Source organism: Choristoneura fumiferana, chromosome Z (assembly GCF_025370935.1).
Source record: "Choristoneura fumiferana chromosome Z, NRCan_CFum_1, whole genome shotgun sequence".
Taxonomy (NCBI): domain Eukaryota; kingdom Metazoa; phylum Arthropoda; class Insecta; order Lepidoptera; family Tortricidae; genus Choristoneura; species Choristoneura fumiferana.
In genome coordinates this window covers 22,410,652-22,429,984 of record NC_133472.1, presented here as the reverse complement: position 1 = coordinate 22,429,984, position 19,333 = coordinate 22,410,652, and the positions used below count along the sequence as shown (strand labels likewise).

The 19,333-nt window shown below is 36.6% G+C and overlaps 1 protein-coding gene across 1 annotated transcript in view; it reads left to right on the top strand.

Moving 5' to 3' along the window:
* Positions 1–2,669: 2,669 nt before the first annotated feature.
* Positions 2,670–19,333, top strand: part of LOC141433058 (uncharacterized) — a gene marked incomplete in the record, with an annotated part of 56,948 nt that continues 40,284 nt past the window's right edge. The window contains 3 exon segments of the mRNA XM_074095267.1: positions 2,670–2,902; positions 4,594–4,721; positions 8,046–8,173. Of these exon segments, the coding sequence (XP_073951368.1) occupies positions 2,726–2,902; positions 4,594–4,721; positions 8,046–8,173 (433 nt within the window).

The following is a 19,333-nucleotide window of genomic DNA, read 5'->3' as shown; positions in this document are numbered from 1 at the left end:
CTAGCGATGATTCTGAGAGTTTCATCAAAATCGGTTTAGCCGTGTTTGAGATATTGAACTTTAAAGTGACAAAGTCGGGGGTTTTCGAACTTTTTGTTGGTTAGTTACTCTTGACTCAAAAGTAAAAAACCGGGCAAGAGCGTGTCGGGACACGCCCGAAATTGGGTTCCGTAGCCATTACGAAAAAAAAAGTAATATTTTTCTAAGGATTCCGTATTTTGTACGGAATATTCCAAGTTTAGGTATATTTTAATAAGATTATTGAGAATTATTAGTAGTTTAACAGTAAATAGCAGCCTATTTACTGTTAAATTACTAATAATTCTCAAACAAACTTAGCCGTTATAGTTTTCCTTGAAAGTTTGATATACTTAATACCATCCTGAATTTTTTCAAATTTTTCCGGTTTAGATTTTAGAGGGGGGGGGACGCTCGATTTTAATGAAAATTTGCACTTCAAAGTTGAATATTTCGCAAACTAATCACTGATCGAAAAATCGTCGTAGCAAACCCCTAACATTTTTTTTTTATTTTTTTATTGTACCATTTTGTAGGCATAGTTTACTTATATATCCGTGCAAAATTAGAGCTTTCTATCATTGATAGTCCCTGAGCAAAGCCGCGGACGGACAGACAGACAGACATGGCGAAACTATAAGGGTTCCGTTTTTGCCATTTTGGCTCCGGAACTCTTAAAACTGAACTGTTGTATTTTACTTCTAAAATTGCATAGAGTGATGTCTCATGCATAAGGAAAGCATTACTTAGTACTTAGCAAATTTACCTGTTAATTGTGTTAAACACGAACATTGTAAAACGATTTCGGTAAAATCGCTCTAAAAAATTATTCATGTAAGTAGATAAACTTTTTATTAAATTTTCTCAAAAATATGCGTAAAGTTGACATTTTATCATGTTTTATACGTAATACTCATATTTCCCAAAGTTCTTACCTGTTGAACACGCCAAAACTTGGGCACAAAAAAAATCTTAAATAATTATTATTATTTAAGAATTTTTACAGTTATAAAACACTAAATAATTATATTATGCTCTCCATATTTAATGTAAAATAGAAAAACTTTAAAATAACTGTCGTATTATTAATCGACTTCAAACAAAGAGGTATTTTTATGTACCTACTTATGTTCACTGATTACTCAGTCAATTGTGGACCGATTTTCAAAATTCATTTTTTATTCGAAAGAGTACTCTTCTGAGGTGGCCGCATTGCCACCAAGTCGAGGTCTGATGATGGGATACTAGGGAAATTGAGAGCAAACCTCAAATTTTATAGGCACATCTATGGCGATTTCAGCATTTTTAACATTAAGATAAGCATTTACATTCAGAAAGTATCATTTGGTAAACTGAACCTGATAAGAAGAAGACCGTAAATGACCAATAGAACTCGTCAAAGCTAAATAATGCTTGCTCGTCTATAAGCTTTAAGTTAATGATTCTTTCGAACTGATCTGATGCTGAAGCCGGAAGTAGACAACGGAACTCTGTTATAAAACAACGTAACTAAGCCATGTTTGGGCTTAATGGAATCATTGTGAGATACTTTGGCTTTGGCTTTTGGATACCGGGCAATTGCAATTAGAGGTGGGTAAATCCGGATCTGAAGATTCAAAAGAGTCAGATCCTCAAGCGGATCCGAATCCCTTAATGACTCCTTTCAAATCTTATTGACTCCGGAGTTACTAACTCCGACTGGATCGAGCGGCTCGCCTCGCTCGTGATAGCCGTCACGCTCACTCACACTGACTCGCTCCGTCCGCCTGCTTTCGCTCTCGCTCGGCTCGGATCGGATCGGCAGGGCTACTACGAAACTCGAAGTTCGTATCGTACCGTCCCTCTCGCTCTCGTATTAAATAGTATAAGTGTCAGAGGGACCGCACGACACGAACTTCGATTTTGGAGTTTCGTAGTAGCCCTGCGGATCGGATCTTGGACTTGGATCTTATTATCTATGTTTGGTTGGTCGATTCGGTTCGGTTCGGTTCGTAGTAGCCCTGCGGATCGGATCTTGGACTTGGATCTTATTATCTAGTTTGGTTGGTCGGTTCGGCTCGGTACTCGGACTTGGACTAACGAACAAATCTTTCTCTCTCTCACGAATCTGTACTTCAGTTCAGTCAGCGGGTGGGGCACCGCAGTACCGTACCGACACCGACCGACCGAACCGAGCCGGAGCGGATCGGCCATAGATAAATTAATAATCGCTCGAAAGAACCGGAGTCAATAAAGGAGTCGGATTCAATAAGCGGATTCGGTACCGACACCGGAGCTGGATCTAGTGAGTCAGATCACTTCGCGGAGTTGAGATTACCCATGTCTAATTGCAATCTCTACTTAAGCACCATAATAATACATAAAAAACTTTCAGCCTTTATAGCATGACAAAGGTCCGGCTCAACTGTAATCTTGGTCTATAAGCGATTGTTTTTTTTTCTTTATAATTAGACAGGAAAATATTTATTGTTTTTTTCCTATCGACTGTATTTAGAGTAAGTGTCCACTTTTCCTCTAGATCCTGTTAAAATATTCACCACCTTGCAAACTTTTTACTAAAAAGTCTGCTATACTGCTGCGATAATTTATGGTTCGATTGTTAGAAACATATACTACTGTCTAGTTTTAATGTCATCCATCAAATACGGTTGTATAAAATATTGATCAGGAGGTTTAAAATTATTGATAGCGCGTGAAGGTTACAATAATGGATTTATCCCAAGAAAGTTTTGGTATGGAAGAAGATGATGAACAAAAAAATACAGCCAACAAATATTCGCAATGGCAATTATCTTCAGCCAGTCCGGAGTCTCAACACTATTCCTGTGATTCGAATGAATATTTTCAGTCTTCAGCTGGGCATGAACTACAAATACTGCAGAAGGTTAATATTTTGTTTTACTTGGATAGGTACATATTTTTATTATGTGTGAGAAAAAGTCGATGACATAGATTTGTTGTTTTTTACGCGACTGCCCGAGGAAGGTTGTTTTCCGAGTGTTGTACAGTATATAGGTATGCATATTTCTTTAGTTCTCTAAACAACGACGCTTTTCAGCATATTATGAGGTATCATTAAAATTGTCAAAAGAGTCAGAGTGATATACATAATAAATAATATACAAACAAATTATAATCCATACTAAATAATATTATAAATGCGAAAGTGTGCGTGTTTGTCTGTTTGTCCGTCTTTCACGTTGAAACGGAGCGACGGATCGACGTGATTTTTGGCATAGAGATAGTTTATGGATGAGAGAGTGACATAGGCTACTTTTTATCCCGGAAAATACTCAGTTCCCGAAGGAACAGCGCGCGATGACCGAATTCCACGCGGACGTAGCCGCGGGCAAAAGTTAGTAAATAATAATTTCAACATGGGTTACAGTCAGCAACTAATGTCTATGAACACAATCCAAGTTTTCATAGCACCTGCACTCTATAAAGTTTAATAAAATGTTTCTTCTGAAAATAATTTAATACAAATATGGATGAACAACTGCAAACAAAAAAAGCGATGCACACTATTTCTTCAAAAGTAGTTGAACACGTTTAATATATCACGTGTTTCTAAAGTTTACTTTTAATTTTGATATTAACCGAGAAGAGTGCCAACCCGTCTCGTCATTTCGTCTCTTTCATTTAATAGTACGTGTATGACTTCATTTTCGTGTTTTTTTTTTACACCGGCCAGTGTAAGAAGTGTATAGCAAACCTCGTTTAAATCGACTTATAGATATTAAAAGTCCGTAAGCGTCAGAACCCCTGGACCAAAGGAAATATTAATTAGAAAATACCGAATACGTGCAATACCTTTTTGCTACTATTTGATACTTAACTTGAAATAATTATAGTACCCCGATAAACAACAAAGAAACGAGTTTAGAAAGTGGTCCAGACATTCACCCACGAGTTTTACATAGTTCGAGGTACCATAGTCGATCACCTAGGTGAACTTTTTGGATAAGTTCGTCCAATAGAACTATGGTTATATGGTCCAATGGGATCACCTGGGGGATCTCAGGAGACAAATTTGTTCAATACGGTGGGTGACCGGGTCTGGTGATTTAAGTGGGGCTCGTACTAAAATACCACATTTTCCAAAATACTTCATTACTTATTCATTACCTAATATTTACTACATTTCAAGATCACCAGCTTCTCGTTGCGCCATATTACAAAATCGAAGATTGCTTAAGTGTTCTTTTTTTGGTGGAACGTCTTATTTTGGACATCTGGTATAAAGAGAATGTAATAAATAGGTAGTGTAACTAGTATTTTGAAAAATGTGGTATTTTGGGAACTTGTTATTTTGGGCTCGAGCGTTAAGTAGATACCGCGTAACTATGCAACGGTTCGAACGGTTCAATATAATTACGTATTATAAAAAATTGTATTTGTAGTTCAGTAGGTATGTAGTTGGCAGCTCAAACCAGTCGATCTTGACGGAAAAATTGGTAACGTTCCATTTTCGAAAATAGTTAATTGTTGGCTATCTTACCTCACTTACCAAGTACATGTCAATTCTGTAGTGCAATTTATTGCTTTCATTTTACATGTCGCTTTTCGTTACAGAAAGAAACAACGTTGAATCGACCAATAATCCCCGCCACGAAATATGAAAAACTGGCTTTCACTCGATCTTATGTGGCATCTTCTTGTAAAACAGAATTTGCATTCCTCGAAAAATTAGATTTTTCCATGTAAGTAAATTTACGGTAATGATACAAGGACTGAAAGAAAACAATATTTGTGAGTCACTAAAACGCTGCGAAAAAGAGTTAGTTGTATCTAATATATAGTATTTTTTTTTTGATTGGCCACCATGCTGTTACTTCAGAAAAGCAATTAACAAAGAGAAAGGCGACGTTAAATGTAAATAAATTATTTACTTGATTATAAACTGGTACAAAACTGCTACATACACATAGCCGTGTAAGTGAAGACCAAAAAGTTGCACACCTTAACGCAGGTAGGTAATTAAAAGGAATTATTGTTTTCCATCGTGACACGAAAATTAATCATATATTTGTATGGATAATTTTGGTGTCATTATTGAAAAAAAATGTAGTCATTTTAACTACCTCCGTGTTAAGGTGTGCAACTTTTTGGGTTTCCTTCACCCCTATACGTACAGTCAGCCTCAGAGAAAAGGAACCCCGTAGTTTTAAAACATTAACTTCTGCGTGCCGACCACTGACGCCCAGATCACACATAAGTATCAAAACTATCAGACTATTCCTTTTTTTAAGCGACTAGCCGTTGCCCACGACTCCGTCCGCGCAGAATTCATTTATCGCTATCCCGCGGGAACAATGTAATTTTCCGGGATAAAAACTATCCTATGTCGCTCTCCGCGCGGAACTCAAACTATCTGTATACAGATTTTTTTCTAAATCGGTTTACTGGTTTTTTTTTATTCGACTGGATGGCAAATGAGCAAGTGAGTCTCCTGATGGTAAGAGATGACCACCGTCCATAAACATCTACAACACCAGGGGTATTGCAGATGCATTGCCAACTTAGAGGCCTAAGATGGGATACCTCAAGTGCCAGTAATTTCACCAGCTGTCTTACTCTCCACGCCGAAACACAGCAGTGCAAGCACTGCTGCTTCACGGCAGGATTAGCGAGCAAGATGGTGGTAGCAATCCGAGCGGACCCTGCACAAAGTCCTACCACCTGCAAAAGAAGTTTTAGAATTGATGAAGTAACTAACAAATAAACAGAGTTACAAAATTTCAAAATTATAATATTAGTGGGATACCAATATATTTTGAATATTTTTTACCAAATCGCAGAGCTGTAAATCAAATCCGTATGACTTCGGTTACACGCTAATTCTGGCGTCAGTTCAGTTCAATCCCTCATTTTTGTCAGAATGATAACAGAGTTACCTGGGAACCCTCTCAGACTGACAGGACTTACGGCCCAGACTGATAAGTGATAAAAATTAAAAGTTTTCAATAATACTTGCCAAAATCCGATGTGAATCACAGAAAACCAGAATGATAGACTGAACTGATGCCAGAATGAGCGTGTAACCAGTCTATCCCTTTCGCTGTTTCATTACTACTCGAGCGAAAGCCTGCGACAGGCGAACCTTCCTTACTGTCTAAGGGCTGAATGTTTTTTTTATTATATTTGGTAACCGCACTGGGCCCATGTGGGAACTATGGCCCAAGCCCTCTTGTTCTGAGAGGAGGCCTCTGCCCAGCAGTGGGACGTATATAGGCTGGGATTGATGGATGGATGGATTTGGTAACACTAACACAGGAAAGAACGATCCCCAACTATTTTATTGGAGGCTTTGGTAGGTAAATTCTTAAAGTTTATTATTACACAATGACTTTGAGTTAAAAAAAAAAAAAACATAAAGACGACTCCGTGGATTCTAGAACCACGGCGAGCATCCAAAAATCCCATGCCTACTTATAATTAATACTTATAAGTAGTAAGTAACATGTTTTCCTTTAAAAATATAAGAAACAATAACGTAATAGTATTATATTAACAAAATAAAACAACTTACATTCAACTCGAATAGATTTACCGAGTTTTTTCGTTACGTGCAATTCATGCAGTTAATAAACCGTAATGTTCTGTACGTCCGTCAAAACCCCACTTACCAACTAACTTAACATCACCTAAGGTCTCGAGATTGATATTTGATAGCATGATATTTTGAGATTCCAGTATTTTTTTCTGATCTACCAAATTTTGTAGCTCTACTTCGGTGCTTTTTTTGGTTTAACCTAATTTTTCCGGGTAACACTGTTTCTTGGCTTTGGCTTTGGAAGTATATAACGCTGACTTCTTTACTGCAAGACTCAAAATAATTTTTCGCTCGACCGAAATTTTATGTCATTTCTTGATCAGTAAACTGACTTCACTCGCATACACCGACACATTATGTGTTATATTTATAGTTTGAGGGGCATTAAACCATTTCATAAGTTTCTGTCTAGTTTATATTGATTCCGTGCTGTTTTTTTTTTCACTAATCTGCGAGCACTTTAGTTACGTAATTAACGCGCTTACTTAAACTTCCAAAACTGTTTCCAAAACTTTTTCTATTATAAATCGAGATTTTTCTATCTTTGATCCTTGAGCAATATACCATAATTCAAATATGTGCATTCTTGTAAACAGAACCTGCAAAAAAGAACCTGGGAGAAAGCAAATAAAATACATCAGAAAATTACTAATTTCGTAGCATCGGCTACGAACAGGTTAGAGTATGAATTAATAACACATCTAGCAAAATCTAGCAGAGAATTACTATTGGCCCAGTAACTAGACTTATTTACGCTTTATAAAAGACCAACATTATTACTGGGTCAGTAAGGGGTCATTGATTGATAAAACTCTATGGTACGTGTAATATACAAACAAGTTAAATATTTATATAAAATTAAGTGTCTTGTAACTCTCAAATAAAATAAAATCTACAGTGAAAATGGCTAATACAAAATAATTATTATCAAAACACAAACCTTTGTCATTAATTTAAATCATTATTCACTAGGGTTTATTACAAGAAGTTTTTAGAAATCCATCAACTAACAACTTTCACTGTAGTGATGTATTAATAGGACTAATTACGTGGTGTATGTGTTCACTTCGGAGTTCCGAAACACAATGATCACGTCTGATTATTTCAAAACTATTTACAGATTTACGAGTAAGTAGGCTGGTTATTAGTGTGTTATGAGAGGAGTACAAATCACAGCTCGGTTATTGTTGATTATTTGGACTTATGACCTGTGAGCGGGACCATAGTGCAAGGGTTTGAACTTCATATTGAGGCATCATATTGTTTGGTCGATAGAGTAAGCCACTAGACCAACTTGACTTGTATGTAACTTGACGAAGAACTTAAACGCTTTGATCTCATTACTCATTACCAGCGGCGTTCCTGTTCTCTGACACTTGCTCCACTAGCCGGCCAATTTTTTTCTGCCACATCCGCGTTCAACGTTATCTGGTCACGTTAATTCAACCATGTTAACCTCTTTAATTTACAGATTCTTTTGGAATTATCTATACAATGTGTTTGGTAAAAGTTTTCCAAGTTCTTACCTCTACATATTTCTTGGATCTTATGCTCCTGAGCATCATTTGTTCGTGACAAAGATGGTGCCTCTATTTTATGGTAAATATCCTTTTCTCAAAAATATGAAGACAAAATGCAACACCTTTACACCAAATAAAAAAAAAGTATTACAAAGAACTAAAAACAATTGCTTTGCACACCCGCGACCTTAAGATAGCTACGTCTATCCAACAAAATGTGTTCATACGGTTCCTCCACCTCCACACTGTAAGAATAAAACGTACGTGGACATAGCTATCCTAAGGTCGCGGGTAAACAAAGCACGTAATTCATATGGACCTCTCCAAAGTAACGCCTGATTCAATCATAGTACATTGTGTATTAAGGGCCGTAAGAACGGGATTACTAACGAGAGTCTATTAGAAGCCCGACGCCGAAGGCAGAGGACTTCTAATGATTCGAGTTTGAAATCACCTTATCTGCTGCCCGTGATACACACAATTATTTTCATCACATTGCGAGGATAAAATGCTAAAATAACGTTAAATTGTAGTACAGCCACAGAAATACTATTTTATAATAAACTATTATTTAAAATTATTTATGGAAAACAATGGTTTTAGGCTACGAACAAATAATAAGTCAGGAATTGTAACTGCGCTATAAGCACACATACTGTGTCCTAAACGTGCCCTGCGCTGATGTGCGCATGCGCGACATTTAATTTTGACTGACATTTTATTTTGCAAGTTTAGTGAGCTTACGTTAAATTTTCGCATTTTTGATTGTAGACAGCTCTAAATTATCATGCCAAAGTGTGTTATGAAGTGGTGCGAGAACAATGCAAAATTAGAATGTCCAGGGATCCCTTTCCACAAGTAAATAGTCGTAAAATTAGATTTATATTCAAAAATGTTCAAATAGATACATTATCAGTTGGAGATGGTCAGTATTACGCAAAATCAAGTCTGTGGTCTATGGCTCACCTAATGTAAATGACAGTTTCCTCACCCCTCTTTATATTTTCTTCTTTCCTGTATCCCCCAAACAATAGGTACAAACAGTCTTTATATTTTTTACGATTTTTAGTGTGAATAATATAAGATACAATAGTTTAATGTCAACTGCTCATCACCTATTCCGAGAGATTGCTTTTTCCGATGCAGAGACGTTCATTATTCAAGAGTCCTGGTGCTTCACCACTCGCTCCATTTCACCATTCTGCATTACGAGGAGAATAAATTGCTTAGCAACTGTGTTTAAGAATTGAAATTAAACCCGTGAAATACTTGTTATTGAGTAGCACCTAATTCCGGTGGTCAACTGTGGTCTTCACGTTCAATTTATTTATTTATTTATTTATTTATTCATAAAATTACAATTAATTACCTTTGATTTATTTTCAACTAAGTCTTCAATATAGCCTTTTGCCACAGTGCTGGATTGCAATCCTCCATGACGCTTGATTAAAGTTAGATCAGGCCCGGAATCTGCCAGTGGCAGATGTGCGTCTAAAACAATGACCTGTGTACATCTCTAAATTTAGCAAATTTAGAAATTTATCGGGGTATAGAGCTCAGCTTGTTTTTACCAATAACTTGTCTAGTACATTTTCCATTATGGTATTAAAAGCTATTATTAGTCATAACGGTGGGACGCAGTTCTTAATATTTATCAACAATTTTCTTATATTCTTCACGGATGATAAATGATCTGATCTGTTTTGCTTGTTTTTGGGATCGGGCAAAGTTACTAGCAATAGTTCATCGGAGTGTTTCTGGATTGACAACATCCACTCTCAAAGTAAAAGTCCAAAAACCAGAACTACGTAGAACAAAAAAGATATATGCATTATTTGAAAAGCATTGTATGACATTAATTATCATCATTACACTGATATTGGTTTCAGCTTCAATTTAATATTCATTGCGATTTACTTACTTTCATCAGAAGAAAATGGTAGTCGGGTGCTTCGTTTAAAAAAAAAAACAATATTTTGAACAGTTAATACTTTTTTGACTTGTGACCTTCAGCAAATCATTTTAGAAATGTGGTAAGTTTGGTGTAAAAGTTTTGGAGGCAGTAGATTGGTCGACAAACGTTGATGCTTCATTTTTGATAACCTCCGGTGTTAATAAATTGAAGACATTTTTTATCGAACAATAATTAGCCGATTTATCCGGGATCGTAAATGGCGGCACTCGGAAAAATTATCTATTTTGAGCTACGAGTTTTTTTAATAGTAGTGACGATTTTCTTTTTCCTTTCTTGCAAAATTTTCAGTGCATAGTACATTTTCACCACTTTCACATTAAAATTATACAACGAAAACAAAACGACTGTTTTAGGGTTCCGTACCCAAAGGGTGCCAACGGGACCATATTACTGAGACTCCGCTGTCGGTCTGTCTGTCTGTCCGTCCGTCTGTCACAGGGGTCTATCTCTTAACCCGTAAAAGTTAGATACTTGAAATGTTTACAGATTATGTATTACTGTGGCCGCTATAACAACAAATACTAAAAGTAAAATAAAGTTACAAATTAAAGGGGTCGTCATATAAGAAACGTGTTTTTTTCAGCGTTTTTTGGTTGCTAGGCGTTATTAGCCGTTTCTAAGACGACCGAGTTGCCTAGCAACGGCTAGCTATGTTGTTTGAATATTTACCTACGGCCTGGCCACGACTTTGGTCTTAGCTGTGAGCGGGGCGGCTTGGCGAGGGAGAGCGGAGTGGCGAGCATGCCACGTTCTTTTCATAGACGGAGAGTGGACTGCAAAATTTCGTACCTACTTGACACCGCGATGAAACTCACAATGGTTTCCCATAAAACTGATGCTGAATCCGAATTTGATAGTCTGCCGCGGCGGAACTTGCCGAAAGTACCAAAAAAATAGTCATTCCGGCGCGAAAAAAGGGGCGTTATTTAACCCATCTGATACTGAAATATTAGTCATGGCATCAGTTAGGAATTTACTGGTAGATACATAAAAGCGAAATATGTCAGTATTTTTTTTTGCCGGAAGTGCTTGGCAGACGCTCTCATAGGTGACCACCAGGACCCCTATATATACCCATCTGATACCAGCATGAAACCAATTTCAGTCGGTAAGTATGAACCATCACTTTCGGAATATATAAGTCTACCAAGGCTGTTTCTGCCGAAACACCTTGACATACGAGATTATGTGAGCAACCTCTACTCCGATCAATATAGAAATTTCAATTTCCATAAATTCCGACAAAGCTGAATTTTGGTGGAGACCTTCCTAATGGTATACCATTAGGAATAAAGTGTCAAAAGTCCCTATTGATCCCATGTGTGCAAAAAGTTATTCGGGGTCCAAGTTCAAAATTTGAGGTTATTTGTTTTTTTTCCGAAAACGGTAAGTTTTATCAACAAGTAGCTGAGGCAAAAATTATACATCTTAAAATTATCTATAAAAATGCTCTTTATACTTTTTCGGAATCCGGAACCCTCATTTCCGGAATATATAAGTCTACCAAGGCTTTTTCTGCCGAAACACCTTGACATGCGAGATTATGTGCTTACTATTTTTGGTGTACAATAAAAAGTCATTTTATTGTATTTTAAGTATGTTTAGTTGTGTTGTGTTTAGTATGTTTGGTACTTTTGGCAAGTTCCGCCGTGGCAGACTATCAAATTCGGACTCAGCATCAGTTTTATGGGAAACCATTCTGCGTTTCATCGCGGTATCAAGTAGGTACGAAATTTTGCAGTCCGCTCTCCGTCTATCAGTAGCTTCAGCGGTATCGAGCCGAACGGACGTATTTAAATTAAAATGGCGTTATCGAAAATTGCTCTTCAGTTCCTCGAAAGTAGCTCATGTTTCAGGCGGGACATTTTGAATATCAGAGAAGGAGAGCACGAACTAAACATAAAAAAATACAGCCGAATTAATAACCTCCTTTAGGGGAAAAATAAGTGGGGAGAGTGAATAGATCTTGTGCGGGTTATTTAGACTCGTTTACTAATCTCTCGGACTACCACTCAACAGAACTCCCCCATTACGAACGTACATGCTAGCTTATATACTAGAATATCTCTAAGGTACTGAGATGGCGGCGTGGTTTATCTGGATCGATCGCGCGTGAGATAGATATCACTGCATTTCAAATTAATCGACACGATCCAGATAAGTCATGTGCCAACCATGGCACACCTCCTTTTTTGTAGTCGGTTAAAAAGTAAAGACTTTTGATCACATGCCTCAACTTATGCTGAGGATGTTTCGACAGCCATATGACGGGCCAATTTAAAATTTCGGTGATAAATAGTTCTGTATCCATTATGTCGCTGCGCGAATCGCGCAATCTCCAACACTTACCTGGTGTTGAACTTTGACTGTTTGTCGTCCAAAGTATTGTTGTTCTTTTTGTGTTTCTTCGAAAGAATATGTTGTTCTATATTACATTTTTTGGGGATTTTATAAAGTTATCACAGGTTCTACAGTACACTTTATCGTCTATTATATATTTCCAAATCTACGTAATCTTTTAATAAAGCATGTGAATTAGCAGAATAATTATTAGTTTCTCAATATGGGTGCGGGTTTTCATATGCCTTGTCACAATATGTTTCGATCGTGTCATTTTTTTAGCATAATAGGAACAAAATATTGAAGAACCTTTCCTTATTAAAAAACTTTGCTCACTTAACAAGTTAACAGTTTCTCCGTTGTGCTTAATCAGTTAAAATCAGTTACTTAATAATTATTGCTTCTTTTCACACACAAAATCAACGCAACTGTTCTTAGCACTTGACTTCTATATTTATGCACTGCCATTACCTACGCATTATACTGTCTATGCTAATATATAGTTAGTATATCAATTCCTAATCATAAATATGAACTATAGTTACCTGAGATAAGGATTTATTGCAACTGTGTTACATTTTCTCATATAGTCGTAGTAAATTAACCCTTCATTTCATTATGCATATTGGGTTTACATGTTCTGATAATATTTTCTGTATTTCCGATTTGTTTAATACGCTATTTTATTTTTATATGTGATTTTATTTGATTCTTGGTTCAAACAATTTAATATTGGGCACTACTGACAACCCTAGCACTGCACCAAAAATGCTGGAAAAAGTACGATCACTGCTAATAACCGACCAACAGTCAGTCTCATTCATGTTCAGCCAGCTTCACTCCAGCATCATCAAAAATGAAAAAAAACGAACGATGGCGACTTGAACTGTCATGTTATAAATACGACATTGTTTACCGCCCTGGTAAAGATAACACGGTGGTTGACAAACTGTCTTGAATAAGTGCAAGCATTGACACTAATAAACTGTATCAATTACATGATGTTCTATACCATCCCAGCGTTACGCGGATGGCACACTGGATTCGAGCAAAGAATTTACCATTTAGTTGACGACATTAGAACGATGACGTCGTCCTGACTAATTTGCGCAGAGATAAAGCCACGTTTTCATAATGTTAGCAGCCAACTTATCAAAGCGCTTGCTCGATTCGAGAGAATAAGCTTAGACTTTAACAGCCTTATTAATAAAAAAACATCTAATTCGAATTTAATCCGAACTTACACTTGGACTTGTTACTCTTTGACTAAATAAGTATTAAGTCAGTTTTAAAAATCAGTATTAATAATCATGACTAGTGAGGTATTAGTTAAACATTTCTTAAACCTAGACTATGACGTAAACAATGGCAACCCAGGGTGAGAAAAAAATAAAAGAATGAGTCATTGAATGAACGAGGAATGAACCATAGAAAAAAAAACAAAAAAAATGTCTTTAATCTGTGGTATGAACCCACATCCGAAGTAGAAAGCAACCAAATATAACATGCGACCGAGCATGGCGCTGTTTTGTAGTGTATCTCGCTCACTCTTGTTATAGCCACAATAGTGTAAGTGTAGTGGTAATTAGTTCTGACGCTGGCCATCAGAACATGTATATTTGTATTGTCAGCCTTTTGAAAACGCGGTAACTTCAACATCATTGTTTGTTTTTGTTATTACGTATGGAAATAATACTAAAATTGAAAAAATGAGTCAAAAGCGGATCCGTTCGTCAAATTGGGATGAAGAAGAAAAAGTAAGTTGTTTTTATTAAATAGTGAAAAAATTCCGGTCGTCTTCGCGTGGTTTCTATTTCATATTTGTTGATGACTTTTGTCTTTTATAAGTAGATAGATCCTTCAAATAATAAATTATGTATGTAAATACTTTATTGTACATAAAACACAAAAATAATACAAAAAGAAAACAACAAAACAAAAGAGTACAAAGGCGAAAGGGGATTATTTTGCAGTATTCTGAGAAATTATTCACACATAATTGAAAATTAGTCCTTGAATACGAATACCAATAAAGCAAAAAATAAAGCGTGGAATGAATCCACAAGAGGTGAGATTGAGATATCTGTTATTTTCTTTATTACATACTAGTTTTTGCCGCGACACTTGCAAGACAAAGTGTATTTCAATGCGTAGCCAACTCTTTTCGGCATAGGCAAGCTCGTTTTTTCAAAATCCCTTAGTTGTATCGCTAATGGGAATACTGACGCAGTAAGCTGGTTCTAGATCTTCGTCGTACAACGGAAGAAGTTGCGCTGCCATCCATCAAGGTGGTGCTGATGGAAGGACAAACGGTTCCGCGATGTGCGGTAGTGGCAATTAGCCGCAGGCAACAATTTGAACAGTTCCACAGAACACTTCAGTGAACACTCCCCATAATATAAGTACCTATAGTATAGATTACCTTAATTAATAGACAAACATTTTTTTTAGTTTCAATGAAAGAAATTGTCGTCCCATAGAGTTAAGTCAGTTACAAATCCAGTGGAAGGCTATGAAATTGAGTGCAAGGAAAAAACCATAGTTCTTTTAAAAAAGCAGCGAGTAAGACAGGTGGTGGAACAAGGCCACCTACGCCTGACAATATCACCACAGAAATTTAAGACTTGTTAAATCCTGCGGAGCTTTTAAAGATCATATGTTAGTAACATTTGAATATGAAGGGTAACTGCTAGGTTTAGATCTGCTTTTAAAATTATATTCATTTAAATTTTCACGGGATGCAATTTTATCAAGTGAAAATGAAAAATTAAATGCTGAGGATATATGTGTTCCAGGTCCGTCACAGGTCAGTGATATTGATACTAATAGATGTATTTAGATCACAATATTACCTGTTAGGATGATTTGATGAGCACTAATTAACTTTGTACTAATCATGTTCCATATGCTATTTTATACCTTAGCTGATAAAAAATATTTTATCATCTTTTTTAAGGGTGGAGACACAACAACAGTTGATACCAGCAATCCAAAAATTCAACCAAACAAGTGGGTCTCCTGATGGTAAGAGATCACCACCGCCCATAGACGGGTGTCACCAGGGGCATTGCGGATGCGTTGCCTTTACCATTAGAAAGGAGCAAGCATGCAGGCAAGCATGCAAGCAAGCTATCAAAAAATACCTACAAAACAATGATGTTTGCAGGTACATCAAGTCGGTGATTACATAATCTATCTATTCGATCTGGCTGATGGTATTCCATGTTTACAATATTAGTAGGATTTCCACTGTTGTGCTACTTTGCCTATGCCTGAAATTTTTGAGTTAATCTCAACTGATATAAGTAGATGTGCCTTATATATTTTTTGCATTTCAATTTCATTAATTTCACTTTGCAGGCATTTCACAGTAGCAGTACAAAGAAAAGAAACTGCTCGGCAGACAATATTTCAATAAATAAAAAGGTACCTACTTACTTACCTATGTCCTTAATTAAGTTTTGTGAGAAAAAATATTATTACACCCTTTTTGTTAAAGGAAGTCGATTATTTCATTGCCATCGGAGCTCTATACATATGCTAAATTTCAAGTCCATTGAACTATTAGAAGTGGGTAAAAATTGACTTCCAAGATTTGATTACATTGTTTGTTAGTTACTTTGTTAGTTGCAAGTGAAGCTGGGAAGATAACGGCGTGAAAAAGAAATAATCGTGGCCTTACATGCAACTGGTACTAAATAGTTAAAAAAGGGTAGATACTACTTGCTTTCTTAGTTACATGAAATAAGTATATTAATTATTATTTACAGGACACTGATCACAGAACGGCTATCATAAACCATTCAAAGGGTTTGAAAGACGAAGAGCATAGCAGACGCATGGAGATGGCAGAGTAAGAGCATCAATTAAAAATTTAAATACTTCAAAAAAAATTACAATGTAGTAAAATTGAAAAATAAATTTTAGATTTAAAAAAAGAACACCAAATTAAGCTGTTGCGTGAGGTTTAATTTAATTTTATTCATTAACATTAACAAATATTAATTACCTGGTTACTCCGTAATTACAGGCGGACCCTAGTAACATTTAGCATTGGCTATAACTGGCCAACGGTAGGGAAACTGTTGGAATATATGTATGGCTAGTTAATTCACCCACATGTAACTTCTATTGGCCCAACTATACGAGTAGTATTTACGGCACACTGATTGACGGCCAACATTGGGCCTACACTAAGTGCGCCTGTTGTCTACTTTATCTTTTTTTGTGTAATCTCAATGTATTGATTTGTGGTGTTCAATAAAGAATATTTGTATTATATTGTTTGTAATTAGTATTTGTTCATGAAAATGGACCGCTGCTAAGTAATACCCGATTTAATAAGTTATTTAATTTTATTGTTATTAAGTTAGATAGGTTAATATTTGAATAAAACCGTTTGTATAAATTAACATATTTGCTTTATTAAAAAAAATCTTCAATAAATGATGCCCTACAGGCATTGCCCCTTAAATTAGGATGCTGTACTTGGAATTCCTCGCTCTCATCATTTATGCCTTCATCATCGAGCAAGTCATTCCTATGCACAGCAATATTATGCAGCATCGCCAATGCAACAATAAATAACTTGGTATTGTCTAATTTTGTTGTAAAACCTTTAAGGAGGCATCTAAAGCGTTGCTTCCACACCCCGAAACAACGCTCCACAGTGTTTCGGGTTCCTATATGTGCCCAGTTGTACGCCTCTTCCTTTGGAGTTCTGGGATTCTAAATAGGCGTGAATAAATAAGGAGTGCAAGCATAACCCGAATCTCCAAGCAGTCGGCCTTTAAATTCTGATTACTCAAATCGTCTTTTTATTCTACTCTCATGGAATATTCTTGAGTCATGCGTGCTTCCTCGCCAATGTGTCACTATGTCCATGATCTCTAAATTAGAGTTACACACTACCTGAAAAATGAAGTAAGTAGATAATAAATGTTAATATGGAGTAGATATGAGCGCCGCCGCCGCCGCCGTGAGTTCGTATGTGATGGTTTTGGACTTATGAATATTTTAAGAACAACGTTTGTTGATGTCCTCTATGCTTTAACAAAATAAATATAAAGCTTTCTTTGGAAGGAACAAAGTGGTTTTCTTAATTTTTTATTAAAAAAAAATCGGTCCCGCATAAAAAGTCTTAGAGCCAAGGTCATGCCGCGGTTGCCGCCGCTGTCGAATTGGCCCACGGCGCTCATATCTAACATGGAGTTTCGAATTACACATATTTGTCACATAAGTATTGATTTTCAGGTTTGGTGTAGGTAGACTGTAGGTTTGGTTTGCCTATTTCTTTCGTGCAGGGTCAGTGCTGTGTTTCGGCATAAAGGGTAAGACTACCAGTCAAAATCCTGGCGCATGGGGCATTTATATAAATAACAAAACAAAATTAATCTACTTTGCCATCTGTAGAGAATTCATACACTCACTTGCACATTTAATGAGCTGAATCCCTTCCGGTTTATGTAGTACTGGCCAACGTCTCCACTCTCTTTTGGAATTCTTATGTGAGTACAATCAATTGCACCTATGACTTGCCTAAAGCCACACACGGAGAAAAAACCAGCAATTGCATTGTTCTGCTCCTGATCACTTTGGGGCATTTTAATCCAGTCCGCTCTTTTAGCTAATAGAGCTAAAGCTACTTGTTTATATATCAGGGTGACTGAAGGTTGACTCATTCCTCCTAAGTCTCCTGCATGTTAAGTAAATAGACATTAAAAATAATTGAGTAAAAACGAAGATATCACGTGATAGTAAAGTCATTTTAATTTACTTCTCCACGGCCCCAGACTCTTATGGCAGTTAAGACTTTGATATGAGGCGGTATGTGACCACCTCTCGCATCACCTGCTAACTCATTTTTCACCATATCAACTATGTAATTGGCAGTATCACGACTAAATCGGAATTTAGTTTTAAATTCGTGTTCTGTAAGCTCGAAAGGATTTTTGCGAACTTTGTATAATTTTACATGGTTAACCACCTCCTGTTCTAATTCCTCGAGTCCTTCAAGCTCTTGCACGACATGCAAATCTTCGACATAATAATCCATGCTATTCTATGCTATATGCATGCAAAAATAGTAGTTAGGTAAATAAATTTACTACAACGAATTTCAAATAAATCCACAGGCAAACCACAACCAACAATCGTCAAACAGAAAAGTTAGGTTACTCCAATATTACTCCATCGTTAAACTAGGCATCACCAAGGATTAAGTTTTAGTCCGAGACTAAGCCTGGATTAGCTTACTCTTTCCTTACTTCTTGTTTATTAATACTGACTTTTACTAATCTCAAGTTCAACCTCGAATTAAAGTTAAACCTACTCTACTCCACTTATTAATAAGGCTGTAAAGGTCCTATACCGTTGAAAACGTGTAACAAGTATATACAAACGATCATCGGCGAATATTCCTGATTCCCATTTGCATCCCCTTGCAAAGACATGTCATCCAGTACAATCATAAAATGATTGAAAAACTAATTTTTCACTTTCGGGACACCTGTTTTCGTTCATTCTGATAGAGGAAGTTCCTTCATGTCTGAAGAGCGCAAGACGTTTTTGATATCTCTGGGCATATTCTCCAGCAGAAACTCCTTACAACCCTGAAGGGAACGGGCAGGTCGAGAAACTGAACGTAACTCTTTGGTGCACTATTCAGATCTAAAAATCTCGATATTGAAGATTGTGAACAGAGCTTACCAGTCGCTCTCTGTTGTGCACGTCTACTAACATGACTCCGCATGAACGGATGTTTATACATCCACGAAGATCAGGTAACGGGGAGGCTTTACCAACTCGGCTTCTTACGCCAGGTCCGATACTCATTAAAACAAATGTAAGAAAATCCAAATATAACCCATTAGTTGAAGAGGGGGAGCTTTTACAAGCAAATCATTCATACTCTCATGTAAGAAT